This window comes from Phaethon aethereus (genome assembly GCF_964289735.1).
Source record: "Phaethon aethereus genome assembly, chromosome: 1".
Lineage (NCBI taxonomy): Eukaryota > Metazoa > Chordata > Aves > Phaethontiformes > Phaethontidae > Phaethon > Phaethon aethereus.
Window position 1 is genome coordinate 39,846,554 of NC_138575.1, and position 23,584 is coordinate 39,870,137.

The 23,584-nt window shown below is 42.5% G+C and overlaps 1 protein-coding gene across 2 annotated transcripts in view; it reads right to left on the reverse strand.

Annotated features, from left to right (window-relative positions):
- The window catches only part of GRIP1 (glutamate receptor interacting protein 1), a gene marked incomplete at both ends in the record, with an annotated part of 345,974 nt that extends 325,244 nt beyond the window's left edge, over nucleotides 1-20,730 (reverse strand). For both annotated transcript variants that reach the window (XM_082013866.1, XM_082013873.1), the window contains one exon: nucleotides 20,482-20,730. In XM_082013866.1, the coding sequence (XP_081869992.1) occupies nucleotides 20,482-20,536 (55 nt within the window). The remainder of the gene's footprint in view (nucleotides 1-20,481) is intronic.
- Between the last annotated feature and the right edge of the window lie 2,854 nt (nucleotides 20,731-23,584).

Below are 23,584 nucleotides of genomic sequence, written 5' to 3' on the forward strand. Positions count from 1 at the left end.
GGGAACCACTGGAAGGGGAGCCAGCATAAACCACGAACATCTGTAGGGAGAGGACTGAAGGCTACAGGACACAAGACTCCAGAGTGAGTATCCACAGGCTGGTCCTCCTGCCATCCTGCACCACAACCTTCAGGGTAACCCATCATTTCCCCCCCAGCCCCAAGAAATCCCCGCACCCCAGTTTCAAGCAAGACTGACTCTGTCCTATCAAATATCCATCTCTCTTTCCCGAAGCCTGAAACCAGGTCGTGTCTATACATACAGTAATATATACCCCACACATACACAGTAATTAATGAATGTTTTTAACACATGCACTCAGTGCTCTCTGACTACTGCCTTCTGAGGCAAATTTGACTTCATTCTCGTTGTGACATTGTGCATGCACAATAAAGACAACACATTGGTCTGAATTCACTCCTTGTTTCTAAATAGCAGCTAAATTGTTTTCTAATTTAGAGAAGAAAAGAGACCAAAATTGAAAAAGGAAAGACATTTTCCTCCAGAGACCTGTGACAAAGGCAGATTCTGCCTTTGTAACAGTGGTAAGGGCAGCCAGTACAACAGAAGCAGCAGGACAGCAGCTACAGAATCACAGAATCACAGAATCACAGAATCACTAGGTTGGAAAGGACCTTTAAGATCATCAAGTCCAACCATTAATCCAGAACCACCATGTCCCCTAAACCATGTCCTGAAGCGCCACATCCACACGTTTTTTGAACACTTCCAGGGATGGCGACTCCACCACCTCCCTGGGCAGCCTGTTCCAATGCCTGACCACCCTCTCAGTGAAGAAATTTTTCCTAATATCCAATCTAAACCTCCCAGAACATAACAGTCAGTTGTACCAGGAGCAGCAGAACCAGAGGCGTTTGCTTCCCCACTGATGAAGTCGTCCCCACCTCAAATCCCACACATTCCCCTCCGCCCCTTTCCCCACTACTGACACTTTTCCACCCTACCACACTTGAAGTTCATCTCCACGTCCCTTTTAACATCCCCACAGGGCAAGCTAGCGCGTGCTGTGGCCAGGTCAGACCTATATACATGCTGACTGCTAGCCACACATGCCAGGTGTCAGCCCATCAAATAAAACATGTTATTTTAATGACTACCTTAAAGATGTATTAATTTGTACCTGTCTGCTCTACTCAGCTTCCAATACATATGAAATTTGTTGGAACTTCTCTATGAGTTTTCCACCTCTCTTCCAAAGCATGGTTGAATATTAGGCCAAAGGTTTTAAAAATTTTACTCCCAGTTAAGCTAATACCAATATTCAACCCGCTGTGGTGATGCAAGTTCACTGCCAGCAGACACTGCTACTTGTTGGGACCAAGCCATAAAATCCTGTCCTGCTCTGTGGCACACCACCTTGACATGCCCAAGAGCACTCGTGAAAATGCACCTCCAAGAGCACATACATTTACAAAGCATCGATTTGTGAAGTCTGCTTAACGATACCAGTACTGCCGAGCCACATTCGTTCTGGTACATTGTGGCTGTGATCTTCAGGCTTAGAGCCCTGAAAAAACTGCACAGAATGTAACGATGCCTGGAGTGTAGCTGATACCACATCATCTCTCCTGAGAACTTCTACATATTTAGCTATGTATTTCCTAGAACAAACTTCCCTGTTCATGCAGTTGGTATTACAGTTTCTTTTGTGAGCAAAGCCTCTGCTCCATATACTTTGGGGAAATGAATATGAAACGGATTTTTCTTCCTCAAACCTGTAAGGTTTCACGCATTGCCTGTTTTATTCAGAAGCTCCCATTCTACTTTAATTACGTCTTCCTGAAGCAGAGTGAAGAGTAAGGCCAGGTTCCTTTGTGGGTCCTAAGGGGAAATATTTACTAAAAGGGCTCTTTATCAGCTCCTGCTCATTTTGGATGTCAAGAATTTTAATTACTTTTTTGGCCTCTATCAGAAAGTATTTTTTTGCATTAGATAACTCTTTTGCCTTGAAAGGATAAAAGCAAGAATACCTGATTTTTTTCATGGCAGTTTTCTTTCTTAATACTGTTTAATTCCTCCTCTACTTGGAAGAGGGGGTATTGACTTCTATTCCTTACCACAGGGCAGGGAGGGAGGATAGACAGTAGAGTTTGTACCAGTTGACCTCATTCTCTGTGATATCCCTTCAATACAGTGAAAATCAGCTTCTAGACACTCTGCAGGAACTACTTTCTCCTGCAATTCTTTCATTAGTACTACCTATTATTACCATTGCTACCTACTCACAGCATAGGACTTCCGTAGGTATCCGTTTCTTTGCCAGAACTTAACTGGACTGAAATCTGTGCTAATTATTTGCCTCTGGGTGATTGTTGCTCTTACTGTTCTTGTTTCAACCAAATGGGTCAGACAGTTGGAAGGATTTTATCATACTTGAAATACAACTGAATATACCTGAAGTCATATTTTCCAAAATATCCAACACCTTTTCTTTAAAATGTCCTCCCATTTGCATGCTTTAGGATAAGAACTTCAAATTTGCATCACAAATGTGTCATGGAAAATTACCCAAATTTAACTTAAGTACAAAACCAATCACAAAACAAGATATTTGGACGTGCTTATTAGAAAGAACTTAGTACGCTAATTTCCCAGATTTCTAACGCATGCCCCTAAGAAAGTGTTAGCCCTGATGTCATTAAGCATGCCATATTCCAAGGCTACAAGGTCAAAACTGGACATTTCCTGCAAGGATTAACTGCCAAAAGCTTTACACGCAGACACGGAATGGAGGTGTTAGAACACACACACAATACTGCGTGTGACCATTATTGACCACCAACAGCAGCCTGACAGTAAACACGAAGAATAAGAGAACAATTGTCAGACTAAGGTAAGGAAAAAATTACGAGCCTGGCATGGATTGAGATGAAGCATAAAGTTAAAAGGAAACTTGTAAGACTTGAGATTATGGGACTAGGGGCTCTAAAACTATTCTACAAGCAGACAGGGTGTTAGGCATGGAAAGCAGCCTATAACTCGCTGCAGGAGGAGTTACAGGACTGCATACCAGAGATAGTGACTTCCTCAAGCAAGAAAGCTTGAGGTTTATCTAATGTACTGGCATCACAGGAAGTTGAGAACAAGGATACCTAATATTTTGGGTAAAACAACAGAACTTTCACAGAATCACAAAATCATTAAGGTTGGAAAAGACCTTTAAGATCATCAAGTCCAACTTTGATAAATTCAGAACTGGACAGTAATAAACGTTTTAATGAGGCTTGGACAGCAGCTTTGAGCCAACTGCTGACTATGCCTGCCCACCAACTCTGACACAATCCTGCCGAGCATGTGGGAGCGTGTGTATGCCTGGGGCATTTTATAATTGTTTCAAAGACTGTTCCGTAGCAACTTATGGACCAGCAGTGATTCATGAACCACAGGCTAAACAACACTTACCAAAATGACCTTTTCAGTCCCTTTTTGGCATTTTGCCTCTTGATTCTATGTAGATGCAGCAGTTTGCCCATACACTTAGTTATTGTTGTACTGGTGGGGAAAAGAAGTCATAAATTATGCCCAGATAACAACAAGCATACATCTTATTTAGTCTGTCTTCACCACCATTACAGTACAACTTATTTACAATGCATGTATAAAGAGGTAACTCAGTAATAAGGAAGAAACAAGGATAAAAGATGGCAGAAAATGGAAGAAAAAGAAAGACAGTAGGGACAGAGAAAGAAAAAAGAATAGGTTAGATGGGAGAGCAGTTCAGAGAGCCTTTGCTATTAAGAAGCAGGAAGGAGAAGCAGGGAAAAGCCCTGGGATGACAAATCACATGCACAGAATCTCCAGTGGAAAAAGCTTCCTGACATCTCAAGTAAATCAACAGTTTAAAATGTTCAGGAAGCTTTGTAGCTATTACTGGAAATTCCTCCTGTTGCTGGGTGCAAACTACAACTATCAGTGCCCATTAAGTTGCTGACAAAGAGAGCTCACTGCCCAGGCTGCCAGTCATGCTCCTCCATCCTACAAACCAGGCCAGAGAGAAAGCCAGCTGTGGAGTAAAATCAAAATACATGCAAGCTACTATATTGATTTATTATTCATTGTCATAAATAATTACTCACAAAAAAATTTAAACTTTTAATGCTGTGGTTGCCACAGTAGTCCTACCCTGCTGCTCCAAAGCAACACATGGACCAGGAACACTGCCGGAGCAGCTGAGTTCGGTCCACTACTGAACACACGTGTTCTTCGTAGCAGTCAACCTCCAATTAAAGACAAGGCAAAAAGTGGCTTTGCAAAAGCTGCGCACACTTTTGCTGCCACCGCTCACAACGCATGCGGATGGCTTACAGCGTGACGACCAGATCAGTTTACAGTCTTCCTCTAGAATTCACTCCAAGGCACATCAAATCATCTCACCCACCTCCAGCAAGACAACCACAGACAGCATCAAGCAGGCAATTCCAAGTATTCCAATTTCTATAATAGTTACGGTCTTTTATACTTGTGTCTTCTTCCTAAAAGTTACCTCTCTCATCATTAATGATGAATACATTTTCAGATATGATCAGATGGTATTTTTCTTCATTACATTCTCTCTACAGTGCCACTGAACTCACACTTCTGGGCTTAAATAGTAAGTCCACATCTTGCCAGTGATATTAACTTTATTTATTATTGATCCTTGTAGTTAGAGTTAAAAGTTTTTCAACAAATTACTGATTTGTCCAAAATGAAATATTTCAAGGAAAAAGCATAACCTCAACATACAGAAAGTATTAAAAAAAAAAAACACAAAACAAACCATATATGGATTCTGGTCATTTCCATGTTGAGCTGCTGGATCCATGGCTTTAGGATATTCCACCATGCAGAGTAGCTACCGACAGTGGGCTCCAGAGCTCCTGCTTTAGATTTTGAAATTGTGCTTTTGGGGATTTCCTATTTCCGGACACAGAGTTTAGAAACCCGCAGCTAGAATTGTAGCTCTAGCTGGAATAACTGCCAATTCAACAGCAAGGAATCTGGAAGCAGAGAGCCCTTAGTCTCATAGTTGCTCAGCTTTTCCAAGCTCTCTAACGCATGGGCAGAAATACTTTCCTCTCACCTCCTTCTCTTACCCATCTTCCCAGTCAAGTTAACTGACTGTAATAAATAATTATTTTATATACATATACATATATTCATCCTACAGAAAGTAAAATCAAACATTAAGCCCAAACAATAAGAAAATTCTTAAGTGACCAAAATAGAGTCTTCATCTTGAAGACAAGAAGTTATAAGGTTCACACATATGCAGCTCAGTAGGGAGAAAAAAAGGAGAGTGATGATCAACTGAAATCAAAGAAAAGCTCATGGACAAGATCTGACTTTTCTTAACTCCATGAACAGTTTTCATCAGCTGATATGAACCAGGAATGTGCTTAAACTAGGAAAAAGTTATCTTCTAAAAAAAAAAGAAAAATACAGAAAAACATTGAAGACGAATATGAAAGACGGATGACTGACAAGATTAAAATTTTTGATTATGTTTATTAAAATACTCCACCAAAAAAATTTAAAACACTTGCAGAATGACCCAAGACATAAAGCAGTTTCAAACAATTTAATTCCATGGATTTTTGCTTATTCCTAAGCTTAATATCCTAATTTGACTTTCAGTGAATAAAAATTAGAACCACTTTTTCAAAACAAATCATTATTCTCAAATTATGCTTACACAGTCTATACTGTATGTAAAGAAGCAGATGAAGGAACCACTAGACCTTCAAGTTGTTCTTTTCTCTAATCAAAGTGACATTTTGTTAGTGCTTTCTTGAATGGGCAAACAGTGGCTCACATCTTTGAACACCATAGCACAATCCCTATTTATTGCATAAGTTCGCAATTTTTTTTTTCATTTTTTGTTTAATAAAACACCTTATGAACAAACATTAATCAATCTGGAGTTCTCACCATAGCTCATTTAATAAGGCTTCCATGGCAATATATTCTACTTGTTTTCCCACCTGTGTTTTTCACTGAGCCTGTACTTCGCCTTGAAGATCCAAATTCTTCCCATAACTTCCCTAATTCATTGCAACCTTGGAATACCACAAAAAGGATCAATTATATAAAACCGCATGCCAAACTCAATTTTAGAAAGAAGAACAACATGATGCTGATAGCTGAATACAGAACCTGATGTAAAAACTATTTACTTCTCTTTACCAGATGATGCCCATAGCTTAAAGCTGAAGGGTGGTCATGTGGAAAGTGAGCAGTACCTGCTCAGGTCAGACAGACAAAGAATGGCAAATGCTCTGCATCACACAGTATTGGGGAAGCAGCCAAGGTATTAAAGTCCATTGAAAAGACAACCCTAGAAGCTCAATAAAGCATGAATCTCAGTAAAGTTTCAGCAGTAAAGCCTACAGGATTCTAAGACCAATCCCAGACAGTATCTCCAGTGTAGTCCAAACTACTGGGACATCAGGAGGACGGGTGAAGATTACCAGCTAAATTGGTCTCTTACAGATGACTTTAGAATCACCAAATCATTTAGGTTGGAAAAGACCCTCCAGATCATCAAGTCCAGCCATAAACCTAACACTGCCAAGTCCAGCTTGGTATTATTCTTCTGTACATGCTTATGTATGTTGGAGTTCACATCTCCGTATCAGCTGAGTAGACTTCTTGCAAGACTAAATGGAAACGTTTCGTTTTACATGCAAAGGAAAAAAATTCTCTCGTCTCTTCTGTGCAACTGGGCTCATATTTCAGCCCCCAAACTGCAGTGGCAGATCATAAACTTGCTCCTGGAAGATCAAATAAGCAAAAGTGCTTTTATTCTTGTCTACCTTTTATGCAGCACCTCAGTTCAAGGGGAAAGATGACATTTTCATTATGAAAATAATGCCTCCCTCCCCCTTCATTGGACATTTATGTTCAAAAGACTTTCCTCGGGGATTTTTTTTCAGGGAAACCTTCAATAAACACATTGAGATGCACCAACAGAACAGGAAACTAGCATACACAAATAAATATTCATATGGTTTAATGACTTATACACCAATGATCCTTACTATTACAATACCGAAGTCTGTTTAGAGACAAATGCATAGGAGTATTTTCTGTTAACAGAGAACAGGGTTTTTTTTAACTGAATGGAAACCCATAGATGACTAGAAGAGATTTATAGCAGTGTATATACTGCAGAATACTATTGGTTTTGTTCAGTTTTTTTATTATTATTATTCAGCTTACTCCATGTATGACAACACAGAAATGGAGCTCCCATTTGACATTGGCTTCCTGCTTCTAAGGATGAGCAATAGGACTTGCAATCCTTCCTATGTGTTTTAATTACACCAGTGCAGCCCTTTCCCCAGAAGAAAGTGCCTCTTTCTCTTAGTCATATTTTCTAACCAACTATTAAAGAGAAATCTTGTACAGTTCCTACACACAGGAAAGTCGACAGACCACAGTGTTCCACTGGCTGAAGAACAAGACATGAGAGAATTCAAACTGCAAAGCAGACGTCTACTGTAATCTTGCACCAACCACACCTCTGTCCCAATTTTTTTCCACAAAATAATACCTACCTCAGTGTAAAGAAGGAAGGCTGAGGTTTATAAACCACTGCTGAAGATGAAACACACTAATGAATTCAAAGTTCTCTCTTCTGATGGAAAAGCAGAAAACACTAAGTTTTGTCTGGCAGCATTATATGACACTCTTTGGAAATTTTAGTATTTCTCTTATTACTTAAGATTTCAGTAACATCTCCCAGGTAGCAAAGCATTTTCAAAGCACAGACAATACATCAGAAGTTCACACAAATAGAGAGACTGGAACACAAAGTCAACGTGGTAAGGATTATCCAGGAGTATATGTATTTTTAACTGCCTGGGAATTAAGGTACAAAGCACAAAAATAGCATTGTTGCTATCTTTCCTCCAAATACCTTTCAATGCTAATTCACAGTTAACAGCCCCACAGCGTTTAAATCCCTCTTTCTCAACAGGTTATCCTCTCATTGCATCCAACACAGTACACCAGCTTCCAAGAAGATGAAGCCAAAATTGTAGCTGTCCCAGATGACAACGGCACAGGTAACAGATCAAAATACTGCTTTCAACAAATTCAACAAAAGATTCTCATTTATTTCAACCAAGATGCTACCCTATTTTGTACAGTGATAACGTCTGCTTCCAGGGCTGTTAAACTCAAATATGCAGTGGGAAAAAGCTTGTAGTTTTTAGGATCCACGCAAAAAACAAATTTGGAAAAAAAAAAAACAAACCTCTCAATGTCTTCACTCTGACAAACATTCTTCCTCCTGCTATGGTATGTAACACCCTTTTTATGATAATGAATCAGGCAACTCTGAAAACACAGTGGGATCTCAGACCTGTTCGGGTAAATGGTATGTGTCACTTTTGGTGATAAAACTGCCAGCTCCAAGTATACATTTTTTTCACATTACTTTCATTCATGACGTGACATTTTTCAATGAGCGGAAACGAAAAGACGTTTTTCCACCAGAAAAAAAAAAGAAAAAAGAATATAAAGCATCTTGCAGTTAAACACATTTAACTTCTCTTCCAACAAAGAACATGAGGAATAAGCAAAGGAATACCACCACAGAAAAATATATTTTACATGTTCTCTGGGGAAAAAAAAAATGCTTTTAATAAAAGCAGAGGGAGAAAGTTTGATATTTTAAATCCCTTTTACTGGCCTTCTCTTTCCCCCACAAAACAGATATTAGCATATATCACAAGAATGATCTTTAATTAAATAAACAGTTTCTTTTTAGAATTATCCTTTGATCCACTTAAGCGTGTAAGTTATAAGCCTAAATTTAAGCATATTGACTTCAAAAGGATTATTCATCCTCAAGTATCCGTATGCATAAGCGGCAGAGGTTTCAGTGGCCTTGACTCAGACATCTTTTTAAGATTAGCATCAAATGAACTGGGACCACATGCATTATCCATTCATACAGTTAGAGCCTAACAGCTTACTGAGTGATCTGATCCAGAAAAACAGGTGTATATTTTTAAATACTTTGCTGGATTAGGGATTCCATGCAGGATAGTTTGCTAGTTCAGGCCTTTCACATGCATATCCTGCTGATAAGCACATCTCTTTGACATATTATCAATTCATGACAAGTTTTTGTTTTTCTTTTAATCCTTAGCATGCCATCGATTGAGGCAAAATGACCAACATTTTATTATTAACCGGAATCCACATGCAAATAAGATAATTTATGCGTTTGAACTTGGAACACCCAGATTCATTACAATAGGCTAAAAATTGTTCCGTTTAAAGAACACTGCCACAAACCACGACTTCAGAACGATCCCAGGAAAGAGCCTTCACTTGTGCTCCCCGTGTATTGTACTTTATTAGTATGGCATGCCACAAAAGGTGTATTTCTAAATGTCATGAAAATGCTTACCTTTAACCTTGCAAACCCTTAAATGTGTGTAACTACAATCCTGAGTATCCTAATTGTGTAGGAGTAATCTACAATTCAGTCTAAACTCCCCAGAAAATTACAGTGCATTCACATCACTGCACAAAATCCAGAATTTGCCAATTAGGACATTTAGAAGTTTCACATAAACATCCTGAATTTTCATTTGAATAACTGAAAGCAAAACTGTACAAATTACAAGAAGACACTTTACGTAATTATTACAGGCAGTTAACACTAAGGAAATAATAAGCAACACTTGAAACAAGTCAATTAAAGGCTACTTTTCAATACTTTTCTTCTGAGTATCAGCCTAAACACCAAGGAGTTGTTTAGTTTCAATGAACAGGCCCATCATGCTATTTTTTCTTTTTATGCTGACTTCTTTCTTTGCCATTAAATAAAAATTCAATATGCCTCGTCACAAAAAAGAGGTCAGAAAAAAAATACCACCAATGCTGTTAAGATCAGAAAAAAGCAAGGATTGATGGAAAAGGAAAGAAATGTCAAAACTAGTTTGATGTATATTATCAACTGGGAAAGAAAAAATATTAAGGACAAGTTTTTCAGATGACCTGGGACTCCCACAAGGATGTTTCCTATATTTAAGCCACCTACCTGAGGAGGTGGTCATAAAATTCTCAGAAGTTGTGTTTTTTAAAATTACTTCAACCACTTTACAAAAAAAACCCCAGATGTATAGGAATACGGCTTCAGGCACTACTTACCTACTACCCTGATCTGCGATGAAAGCAGAAAATAGAATATAGAGCCAGCAGCTGAACCTTCCTCTTTTTCTTCGGTTTGAAAAATTTATATTTAATGACAGAAGGAAAGTCATCTGAAAATTAAGGCTCCTTTCATGTGAAAGTGTTCTGAAAAAATCAAGAACCAGTTCACACTGAATATTTAAACAAATAGCAGTGAGCACATCTAAAATGTGTCTAGGCAGAATAATGAACTAATATAACACATTGTATTCTGTTTACTTGTTTTTTAAACAAACACATAAATATAGGTACCAGTGCATGCCTGAATCTGTGGACACATGAAAGCAACACCTTAGGCAGATAGGAAATGTCACAAACTTCAGGGTTAGTACATTCGAGACGGACACAAGAAATAAGAGAGACCATAAGAAAAGCCTGAGTTAGTGCATCATTTTTGTCAGCAGTTGCAACGACAGGAAGGCTTGGGAATACTGAAGCTTTACAATATTCAAATCAAGACAGCAGGAAACTTAAGTTACAAGATGTGTGTGTTCAATAAGCAAATGTGAACACACAAAAAATACCAGTCATGTTTTAACACTTTGTGCTTGAGGTGTGAGGGGGTGTTTGGGGTGTTTTTGCTACTAATAATGTTCCTGAATTAAGTTATTGACTCACAAGAGCTACAAGTATAAAGCTACTGAATTATCCTTACACATTATCCATTTCATTCTTTCTCTTCCCTCTCTGCACAGACACCCACACCTCTGCTGAAAGCGTTTTATCAACTGCTTCACTTTTGACATGCAAATCCTGCAAGTTTATCTGGCTCCTGCACATTTTGCAAACAGTCCTAGTAAGTGGTGAAGTTAAAAGCAGCACAAATTATCATTTCAAAATACATTTCTGTAAGAGAAGAGATGCACTTCCTTGGTCCTGACAAATCATGATGTACGTAGAACATTTTACACCACAGTTTACTTAAGGCCTAGACCGTATACACTGTTTGGGAAAGATTAGTATTAAAAACAAAAAAAGTCAAGTAATTTACAGGTATATTCCTCATAAAACTGGAAGTTTTATCAAATAAATCAGGTATTTTGAAAAGGCTCAGGCTCAAATCTTCTCACTTCAAAAACATTGCAGTATTTACAAAACCACCAGAAAATGTAAAAACATGGAAGAATAAAACTGGCAGATACATGTAAAGGTGGCAACATATTTCTGGGCAATAGTTTTCTCTGACTTTTTAGAGCAGACCTTGGACTAAGAAACGGCCTCCACTAACAGCTACAAGGGCTCAGTAAATTTGCTGGCACAAGTGAATTAACCTCCAGAATTAACCTCCAAAATCCAGTTGCATCCATTTACCAGGCAGTGAATTTCACTCCCCAGAGTATTTCCCGTGTGACTATGGCTCTCCCTTCCGCCCAGCTGTTGTGTAAACAATCCATTCCTAACACAGAAACAACCCAAATACTTCACTGAAAATGCCACTGCAATTTATTTTTTGTTAGAGTAGTAAAAAAGTGTGTTTATTTCACAACAGGTTGATCGCAGACTCAGGTCCTAACCCTGTCATGAGGAGCATGGGTACCAGTGAGGACAAAACCCTACCAGTTACCAATGCTTCACAGAGATTTTGAGAATGTATTGCAGGGAGCTTGATGCAACTCCCTTGCTGGAACCATCCTGGCTTTGCTCAGATGCCAAAAAAACTTCTCAGGTGAGAGGCGGCACCTGTGAGCACCAGCTCATTACTGACCTTTAGCGAAGAGGAGCTGATAATCACGGCGAAAGACAGAAGCAGCAGGGGAAGCTCCTCTTTGCCATAGCAGTACAATGGTCACAGAATCTGATCCGCAGAGATGATAATCCAAAAAGAATAATATAATCCAAACGGCCCACAGGTGTCTTACTCCTATTTTAATAGCAACTTTCAATAAGGCCTCCCATCAGCAAAGAGCGTTGCTCTGAACTATCCCAAGGACCCAACGCACCTTCTTGCTTCCTGCCCATGCGGAACACATTTATCCCACAGACATTTTTGACCACTGTAAAAGGATTCGGCCTGACGTTAGCTGTTACTGTACCCCCAAAAAGTGCCTGTTATAGGTCTTCATTTGTTTGCCTGCAAAAAATCATTCTCATGAATATTGTCCCACTGTAGAAGTGGCTAAACTGATTGTCACGGTTTAGCCCTAGCCGGCAACTGAGCACCACGCAGCCGCTCGCTCGCTCCCCCCTCCCCAAGTGGGACAGGGGAGAGAACTGGGAAAAACTCATGGGTTGAGATAAAAACAGCTTAATAGGAGAGCAAGAGAGAAGGAAACAACAACGATAACAACAATGATAATACCGACAAAGGAACGTACAAGAACAAGTGATGCCCAATACAGCGATTGCTCACCACCCGGCAATCGACAGCCCGTCCCCAAGCAGCGATTCCTGCGCTCCGGCTTACTCCAGTTTATGAACTGGGCATGACGTTATAAGGTATGGAATATCTCTTTGGCCAGCCTGGGTCAGCTGTCCTGGCTGTGCCCACTCCCAGCCCTCTTGTTAGCAGGCCAGCACGAGAAGCTGGACTGTCCTTGACTACTTAGCAACAGCTCAAAACATCAGCACCTTATCAACAGTTTCTCATCCCAAATCCAAAACATAGCCTCACACTAGCTTCTGTGAAGAAAACCAGCTTTGTCCTGGCTGAAACCAGGACACTGATGAGTAATCGTCGGACTGTGGAATACCTGCTCTCCATCGCATCGTGGAAAAGCTGGCATTACTTCTGTCTCACTAATTGATATCCATAGAAACACAAAGCTTCTAACAGGAGGAATCATCTCAGATCTGGCTGACTTAAATACATGCTCCATGCGATACGTTCTTCATTTAGACGGTTAAATGAAAATGTGTTGGTTGTAATTCACATGTTACAGGGTGGGACAGAGAGATCACTTCTCACTGCACATTCGCCTACCATGAAGCTGCTTCAGGAAGAAAGTGCTACGCTACATAGTGTGGCTGAGTAAACAAAAATAAGTGTTTTACATACTGCCTGCCTTCCTAGGAAAGGCAGTTCCTGGGATGACACATTCTGGCAATACTTCACAGCGTTCAAGATACTGTTTGCTAGTAAGGAAACATCTGTATTCAGTTACACAATATTCAACCAGCACCCCACAAAATGGTGGCATTACAATTGCAGTCTCGTCCCACTGGTTTAAAAAAAAAAATCATGAGGCAGTTATTTTTAACATTGCATTTCTATCTTCATATCTCAGGGAATAAAGAAATTATGTTATTTTGAGAGAAGATTTAAACTTTAGTGAGACAACTGTAGAACTCCCTAAATTTCTTCTTTACCTACTGGGATCCCACAGATGGCAATACTATTAAAATATTCTCTGCAGCTTTATCTTCTTGGTGGCAATTTTCCGTTGATAACAAGAAATTAAATAAGGCACAAAAAAAAGCTGAGATTGTGTCTGTGTCAAGTCATGCCTGACTTTCTCGATTCCTGTGGTAATTTCCAAATTCCATGTGAAATATGTATCGGTATCAAAGTTGTCAGCCCCTGCTTACCTGTTTTCTCCTCCATGGGTTCCCTTTAAGATATTTCAGTATTAAGCAAAGAACATTGCTTCTAACTCGTGATGCAGAGACAGCAAAAAGCAGAATTAGCACTGCTAATGACTTTTTAAAAAAACGTTAGATCATCGGCATCATTCAGAACAACAAAACCTGGCCACCCCGTACCACAGGACACGCCAGAACGGCTTGCGTTGCCCAGCCACACCGCAAGCCTGGGCCAACGCGAAGAGGAAGGAAAGAAGAATCAGTAGGGTGACACAGTAATCAAGATTACTTATATCTGACATAAATGTTACTATTTTACCCTGAATTTTACAGGGTGTCATGCTGATCTTTCCAGACTGAAACGCTGAGCAGGTGATGACCCTGTCCCCGACTACATAGGATGCTGACACATCTCATTAGTCTGTTTTTGCGTAAGTCAGGACGGATGGTACTCTTGACATTTCAACGTACATAAATTCACATGGCTTACAGAAAACATTCAAACACAGAATTTCACAGCCACACTCATGAGACCTTGCAGACAATTGCCAACTGACTGCATCCTTTTTCATAAGCAGCAGCATGATTAAACAGGGCTCAGATATGAGCAATGTGGAGAAGGCGTACCATCAAGGCTTGGCTACTGCAGCCACTTGAACACAACATAGTCTTGACAGCTGTTCATGGAGAGTCTTAAGCAGTGGCAGCTCAGGTAATTTCAAATCATACAAAAAACCAACCCACAGTAGGGATATAGGTATGTGTTGTAAAAAACAAAAAGTTTTTTACATCTTAATTACTGAAGGATCTTGTAATACTGCAGGTCATAAAATGCTGTTAACTTGGCTGTGCAGATCACAAGTGACGTAGATGCTTTTTGCTTATTCTCAATTCCTTTCATGCTAAAAGGGCACTAGGGAGCAATTGTTGCCTCCTTTCCCTCCCTGTGTTAAGAGTCCTCCCAGTCCCAGCTGGTTTTAAGAGAAAGAATGAAAAAAATGACACAGTGCCTGCATCCTTTGCATGGTGATGAAAACCAGCTCTAGAGCGTCATCTTATTCCACCTGGCAAATGGTCTTCATCCACGTTCAGTTTAGCAAACAGAAAAAGACCAACTGTCCAAGAAACAGTTCAGTCAGACTGAAAAGAGGCAGAAGCCCTGACAAGGAGAAAATACATACCATTTGTAATTAGTATTTTGTTATTAATGTATCTTTCATTATTTGTGTTTTCCAATTTGAGTTTTAGTTACAGTTTCAGGTGCTGTTGGAGGACCAGAAGGCAGATAGTTAAGCCAGCTTCTTGTGTTATGTCAGCGGCCAAGATACAGTGAAGTTTTCTTCCCGTTTTGTCCTTACCACTGTTGTTCATGACTTCTTCACCTTAAACGTAAGCAACTACAGCATGCTTTGCATAACATAACTGACCAAATGTCCCAATTGTTCACTCACTAGATACCTGTCTCCACACTAAGTCCAGGCAATGCCTTCACTGGGGTAGAGATGATCTTCCAAGCACCTCTCCAAAAATTCACCCCCAATACCCAGTCCTGATTCTCAGGGCTGCCACTGCAAGGCTGCCACTGCCATCCTCTCTTCACAAAAGGTTTTCTGTCCTTTTCAGGAGGCATGTGACACAAGTGAGAAAACAGATGGAAGACAGACAGAAAGCCTTTGCACAAGGTTTCCAATCCCAAACTCTCTTGACATCCCTAAGTTTACAAATCAGTAAGCTAAATGCAAGCACTAGGTCTCCAGCTTTTCCTTTCTTCAGTTTCCGAGGACCCACTTAAGCTCAGGAAGGAAGAGATTCCTCTTGCCTTATTAGGCCAGAGCTTAACATACAACGAACAGTCACTCTCAGCCTTCTGTGTTGAAAATATAAGCTAATTTTAAATACACACCTGGAAAGAGTATGAAGCATGTCCGCTGTTAAAGTGGCCTCATTTGATCAGATGTAAATTGCTAATCCACAATAACACAATTACGTTCAATAATGGGCCCATACCTCTCCCTCACCCAAGAAACTGATTCTCTTCCAGCTTTAGATGAGCAGACAAGCTCACACAGCAGTAACCTCAGGGACAGATCCTTGTTATCAGAACATCCTCTATGACAACACGCTAGTTTTGCATTTGAGGCAGGATTCACAAAATACTTGCATATTTTATTTATCCTTGAGTCCTGGATTGTAAAACATTTCCTAATGTTACCTTTAAAATGCTTCCTAAAGTGCACCTGATATCCCTGACTGTCAAGAATTGTGAAGACAGATAGAAAAGCAGAAAATAAAAACACAAGTCTTTCCTTCCTCCTCGATGTAACTGGGCTACCGTGTTAAGCACAGAGGCAGAACAACTGTGGAAGGCATAACACTTTTTTAGGGAAAAAAAAAAAAAAAATCAAGAGCAAAGTATACTTAGATGCATTCTTAAAATTAATAACCACTTACATTAAAGGATTACAAGCAGTCCCACAGTGAAGATACAAGATATACAAACACTATTTTCTGTACTCCTGTCAAACCTGATCAGCTACGAAGTTGAAACAGGAGTTCTATAAAACCCCTTCATTTAACTTGATTGGAAGGCATATTGAACAAAATGGATTCCAGGACCATTTTTCTTCTCAAAGTATTTGCTCAGATGTCACCTCAAAAAGTGTTTTATGTGGTTTATAACAAGATTTGTTTTAGCATCTTAGACAGAAAATTGGGGAGGGGGGAAGCGTGCCCTGAATTTTAATGACACTGTCTTAGACCATTAAGTCTTCACATGTCATTTTTGACACGACAGGGTTTACTGCATCAGGCATACGTTACAGTTCTTTTACTCAGAGAACAATTCCTGCCCTCTAAAGGAGAGGACTCCTTGTGATTATCATGGTGGTGGAAGCCAGAAGCAGCACAGCCACTGCAGAGTACTGCTCGATCACAGAGCAGGCAGTAAAAACGCAGCAACTGTGCTGCAATATGCACAAAAAAGCAGCTATCCACTTCATATTTTAAATATGGTTTTAGCCTCTAAAAAAAAAGGCACAATATGATTGTTTAGTCAATGTAAATATTCCACAGTAATTAATAATTCCATAGTAATTAATAACATAATTTCCACAGTGAAGACATGTAAAAATACTTGTTGAAATACCACTGATTGCCACCCCTTGGAAGACAGTCTTCTCCACAACAAAGCACTCTCACAAATGCTGAACCCTACCTGCACATGTGCGCTGTGATGCTTGAAACATTAACTCGGGTTATTCTCCTTCACACAGGGTATCAATTATTGCCAAGGTGAGCCAACAGCACTGACCACGTCTCTGCTACTTCATTTCAGTAAGACCAGCCAATTTCCATTAGCAAAATTCTGGGTTTGTCAAGTTTTTGGATAACCTCCCTTTCAGCACATGACTTGTAGGAACAACAAAGCCTGAGCTAAGGACTTTTTGAGGTAGGCGTTCAACATGGGGCTCTGAGGCAAGGAAGAGGCAAACAAGGATACTGGTATACTAAAATAACCCTCCTTGGAGCAAACACAGTGAATCTGCACAAGGATATGACTGCAATATCCCAACAGCTCCTCACATCAAAACAACAAAGCTCCACGGATAGTTTTGGGTTTTTTTTCGTTGAGCTCTCGCAACAGAAACATGCTGCTGCAGAAGCACCACCATCCAGTTCCTGCCATACTAGATGAACTGAGCACCAGGGGAGATCCAACAACGTTTGAAGTGCTCCCCGAAGCAACGCTGCATTGGTTTGGATGGAGACAAGAGTACCGGTACCCAGTGAACCTTTTACGCTGCCTCAGGGATACAGTGAAATTTCCACACAGCCCGCGCATCCTCTCTAACAAACCCACCCACCTCTCAAGCCTCACGTCTTAGCGCCCACAACTTCTCTCCTTTCCACAGCTGAGGACTTCACAGCCTGATCAGCTCTATGAAGGTGCACACGTAGGGCGCAGAGCTCCTGCGGAGAGGCTAAAAAGAAGCCTGTGAGGTTTCAGAGAAAAAGCCTGGGGAAAAATGGTCTGTACAAACGACTTGTGGCTCACCGTAAAGAAATCTTTGCCTTCCCAGTTTCCCGAGCACCTCCAGCGACCTCTTCATTTCCAGTTCTAATTATCTGCTACAACCAGACTTGAAATTAAAGCTGCACAGTAACCATTTATTCTGACAGAGAAAGAGTGTACAGACTGTGGATACAGTAAACTGAGATTGAAGGGGAAGGCCGGCTGGAAGCCACAGACAAACCGGGATTATTTAGCTACTTGTTTTCTGAGGTTTCGTTTAGTTTGTGATTGGGTTTTAGTTTGTTGTTTTGTTTTGTTTTTTTTTTTTAATTTTTATAATCTGCTTTGGGACTATCCACCATCAAGAAACTTCACCACCAAATTAACTGAGCAGTTTGGTGTTGTCATACAGCAAAATCACTACTAGTCAGTCCTGCTGATGTTCCTGGAGTTGAATAAAGAGTAACTCCTCTCACTGGAAGAAAACACTGATTTAAGCAATCAGATTTGAGGTACATAAAATCCAAGAAAATACACATTCATTAAATGTTTCTTATTCTTAGATACTATGTATTATTATGCAATATACACATACATTTGGGATGGATAAATGGATATTTTATATCCTATATATGAGTGTACTTGTATATGTGACAAATACAATTAATATTACTAAATATTTCACATCCAATATTACTCCATATCTAAATCATAGAAAACTACTGTCTACAATATTAGTTTAAAATAACAGCATTTACGTTCACCGAAGTCTTTTGATAACACAACGTATATAAAATGTTCTGCAGAGTAACTGAATGGAAATATTTTCTAGAAACAGCAGAGGGGGATGTTAGCACAACTGGCTTTGAACCAGAATTTGACTGTATCTGTAATTGCCTTTTAACTCAATGCCATACTAAACTCCTACATTAGCTAAAGATGCGCCTTCATTTCATTACAACACTGGCCATTTTTCTGGCTAGTTTGAAAGCTTTATTTCATCTATTCTTCATACTCAAGGACTACTAAATTCAACACTGATTAACTATTTTGATCATTTAATATTTTTCCAAGTCTAAAGCAGAAAAGTTCCAGTAACTGGAATCCTGCTAAATTGCTCCAGTTTAGCTAGTAATATACAAGGTAACATACTTTGGAAGGTAAGCATTTACTTTAGGCACGGAAAGCTTTTTTTATTTATGCAGGAAATACAATAAAGAAAAGCATCAGTGATAAGACTATTAACATATACATCTATCCAGCTTCATAATGAAGATGAAAGAGATTAAATGGAAAATAGGAATAAACAAGAACTGTTAACAAATCAGTATTCTATCATTAAACCCACCAGAGCAAAACCATTACCGTTGTTTACTTCAAATAAAGACAAGCCCGCATGCTAAAGCTCGTGACAGAACCTTTATGTAGAATGAAATGAGAAAAACCTCTCCACAGTTTCTGACATAGCCAGATTAGACCCTTTCTAAAGTCTCCTCATCTGTAAAAGCATCTGATATATTTTAACAACTGTTGTCCATCCTACTTCTGCGATTCCTCAGCCACACAGATTCCCGACATAAAGAAATACGACCACATATTTTAGTAATGATGGTATTTACCACGAAGAAAGATGAAAGATCTAGCTTTTTCACAGCCGAAATACCTGCTCCCATCTCAGCGACTACTTTTATGATGTCATATGTTTGCGATGAACTTCCCGTTAGGGACAGGACTGACTAGTCAGAAGCACGGCAGCAGTTCTGCAACAGACCTCCATCTCAACGCAGGGGTACAACACTTCTTCCACTGAGCAAACCATCTTCCTCCCTAGCAGTACAGCTCCCTACCCAGTACGGCGGCCCCCAAACCAAGCGTCCTACTTCAGGCCTCCACACACTACCACGGAATTAACGACCTGTAAACCACAGACGTAAGACGACGGGCATACCTGAAAGTTCCCCGGAGTAAATGGCGTACTGGCCTTTCTCCCTCTGCCTCACAGGCTGTGGATGGAGCACGGACGTGCCAGCCCCCCGTGACGGGAGCCCTCTTTGAGCAAATGGCAAAGTTACCTTTTCAGCAGAATAAAGAGACTGTTTATTCTGAAAAGTGACCAGAAACCATCCGCTCTCCGCCAGCACCGACGCCCAGGCCGGGGTTTAGGGACCCGGCGCCACTCCTCGGCCGGTGGCGGGGCCGCTCCCCCAGGCGCTGCTCGCCGCCGAGGCGCGATAGCTGCCGGCGCGGCCGCCCGCTGCTTCGCCGTGCCGGCACCCCCCGGGGCGAGTCGGGACGGGTCCAGCCGCGACCCCCGCCGCCAAGAGCGGCGGGCCGGGGGCAGAGCCCCACGCAAGGAAGTTTCGCGAAGTCCCTTCGGAGCGCCCCCCTCTCCACCCCCGCAGCTCACGCCCCCCTGCTCTTAAGGAGCCCGGCCCGGGGGAGCGCGGGCGACGGCACCGCGGAGGAAAGTTAGTTGCCGCCGTCGCGGCCCGGTGTGCCCCCCAGCGCGGCCCGGCCCGGCCCGGCCCCCGGCCTCCCGCCGCCGCCGCCCCCGCGCCCCCCGCGGCGACGGAGCAAGATGGAAGGCGTGGGGCCGCCCGCCCGTGCCCCCGCGGGGCGGCTGCCGCCATGCCCCTGGGACGGGGAAGGGGGGACGGGACCGTCGGCGAGGCAGCCCCCCCCCCCCCCCCCCCCTCCCGCCCTGGCGGTGGCTGCCGCCCCCGGTGCTCCGCGCTCACCTCGCTCCGGCTCGGCTTGCAGGCAGATGGGGATGTTCTTCTTCCAGCCCGGCATGGCTCCGCACTCCCCGCTCAGAGCGGCTGCGGCGGCGGCGGGGGGCGGCTCATGGCAGGGCGAGGCGGCGGCGACCCGCGCTCGGGGAGGGGGGAGCCGGCGGGCAGCGGCGGAGGGGCGGTGGCCGCGCGGGGGGAGGGCGGACGGTGGGAGGGGAGGCGGCGGAGCTCCGCCAGCTTGGGGGACGGGAGGGAGGACGGGGGGCGGGCTCGCCCCGGTTCAGCCGGGGACAGGAGGGGGGTGGGCCCGGCCCCGGCCCTGCCCGCCGCCGGCAGGTGGGACCGCCCGAGCCGCACAATGGAGAGCCCGGGCACGGCAGGGCGGGGCGCGGTGCCGCCGCTTGGCCGCCAGGTGCGGGCCGGGCCGGGGGCGCGGTGCCGCCGCACCGGACGCAGGCCGCGGGGAGCCTGCTCCGCGCCCCGCCGCGGGCGGAGAGGGGTCTGTGGGTGCGGCTGTGACACGCGTGTTCACGGCTGCGGGGACGGCGGCGGGGGGCGTTGAAACGCGCGCCCCGGGGTCACTTGTGGAAGGATCTGAGCGTTGGGCCCCTCCAGGCGCTCGCAGTGCCGGGGACGACGCCCGCGGCCGTGCGCGGCCATGCCGCCCTGCCCGCCGCTGCGGCCGGCGGCCCCCGCTGCCCGGGCGCAGCGCTGGCGAGGGCCGGTGCCCTTCCCTTCGCTCTGGGCAGCTGGGCAAGTTTGCCGGCGCCCACGTGTGCCAAAGCTCGGCAGCGAAGAGTTAAAACACAGGCGAGGTCCCCAGGCTCACTGAGAGCCCCTTGATCGAATAAACCCGAATTTGCACCATAAAGAGCCCAGGACCCGGTTGTGACAGCTCGGATTTCTGCTGTTATTACGGGAATTCCTTACGACGTTTTGACCAAAAGACCTCGAATCTCACCACTAAAATTGTTTCTGACACCACCACGTCCTAACAGGTGACTACTGATGTGGCGATTAAATATTCCTTTTATTTTTTACAGAAAAAAAACCGCTATAAAAATTCAAAGTGGCAGGTTTGAATGTTATTTTAAAATAGTGATAGCAATATAAGTGAAGCTTTTTTTTTCCCCCCAAGGCACTCCTGGAGGTGGACTGCTACATGAGCTTCATCCTACCTAACACTTACGTTGTAATTATTTTTGTATTGTCTCTCGTTTCCTCATATTTATAGAAATTATGTAATTTTAGATGGTCAAACAACCACGCGTGAACCCTTCATTCAGATGAAGATTTGAAGGGCTTCCGGGATTTAATGTCTGCTGTAAACATAAAGACACCTTCCTGATACAGCATTTTTCTGCGTTGACTTTGTGCCAGCGCGTAAAGCAGAACGTGTGTCTCGATACTCGTGAAAACCCCTTGATTAAAATCCCACCAATGAGAGCTGCAGCTACAGGCTTTTCCTTGATTGCACTTGGGCCGTGGTCTCGTCGTCAGTAATGCTGCAGTCGCGCGTGGCGGGATCACCGAGCAGTACCGGTGTGACCCAAACGAGGAGTAAGTATATTCTGGATTTCTGCGGAATTAAGAGTATACAATAAGGAGTTGCTTTTGCAGGCAATTCTCTTGCTGCCTGCAAGAGGACAGGCGATAACTGATGTAGAACAAAATCCAACAGCATGATGATAACAAACCAAAAATATTTTACCAAGTTAGATGTTGTCAGACTGGGTTTATGTCAGGTTTGACTCATGTGACCACTGATATTTTTGTTTCATTATCAGGGGAACTAAATTTGGATTTCCTGCGTCTTTGAACCAGAGTCTTGTGTCCGTTCTTCAAGAAGAGACATGTTTTTGCTAATATTCCCCTTCCTTTCATAGTGCCTTTACTTAAATAATGGTGGGGGTCTTTAAATCGGTATTTCTAAAGAAAAATGTGAGTGTGCATGTGAATTTCTAAGCATTATAAAATAAAGATCTCCAGACAGATTTTTTGCTCGCAGGGCAAAGCTTCCAGAAGATGCCTTTGGGGCTTGCACCACCCGAGGCGGGTTCAGAGGAGAGGGAGCGAGGCAAGACTCCGCGGCTGCTCAGCCCAGCAGGCCCCCACACAAGGAGCAGGTGCTGAAAACTGTCCCAAGGGTTTCGGGAGAATACACAGCCAGGAAACAGGTTTCAAGGCAACGAAGTGGTTTAGAAGCCATATAGCTACTTTTAAAAAATTACTTTGGCATTTACTCTCCTAACCTTTGCCGTTTCTTAAAAGAAACTTGGGCTTTAAAGTGCTGTGGAATGAAATAAAACTTCAGATGATTGTGTGTCATCCATGTCCTAAATCTTACCTGCTACCTCCGATGTCCAGCTTTTACTCCTAACCTTTCCACTACTAATGAAAAAAAAGACAAACATTGAGCCTTAACTTTGTAGTTCTGATCCTCCAGCTGACTTTTTTGCCAGCCCTGGAGTTCTGCAAAATTGCAGGTCAGAGCAATGTAGTAGTAGATTGTCCTACTCTTCGGTCCACAATAAGCCATTTTCTAGCTATTCTTTGTTATAGTGCCATCACTTTCAATGTGAGTAAATATTCCTTATGACTGAACATGGGATTTCTCAGGGTACTGCAAGAGTCATAAAAATCCCAGCTGCTGTTTCAAATTTGCTCCAGAAATGTGGAGCAAATATCCCTCATTTCAAAATTAGGGGTAAGTCCTATTTTTTCTAAATATTGCTGGCTTCTCAGCAGTAAGTGTACTACATACTAAATAGCTGACAATATTTGCATCACTGAGTGGAATATGTATGCTTGTCTCTGTCTTATGCAAGACTTTACAAATAAATCCTTTTAGGCAATGACACTCTGTAATTCCCCATTTCTGTGCTACAAGAAAAGCTTGCATGGGTGCCTGGCTCAAGTTAATTTAATTGCATTATCTTACTCACATGAGCTGTTTTACACTGAACAACAGCTTCTGTGTATCCTAATGCTAGCAATGGAAGAAAGCAGTCACCTGATTTAGATGTGCATTTTATGATGAATATATCACACCGGCAGCACATAAATGTCCTGCCAGTTCTCTTCTGTCTACAGCTTTTTTTCCCCAGAG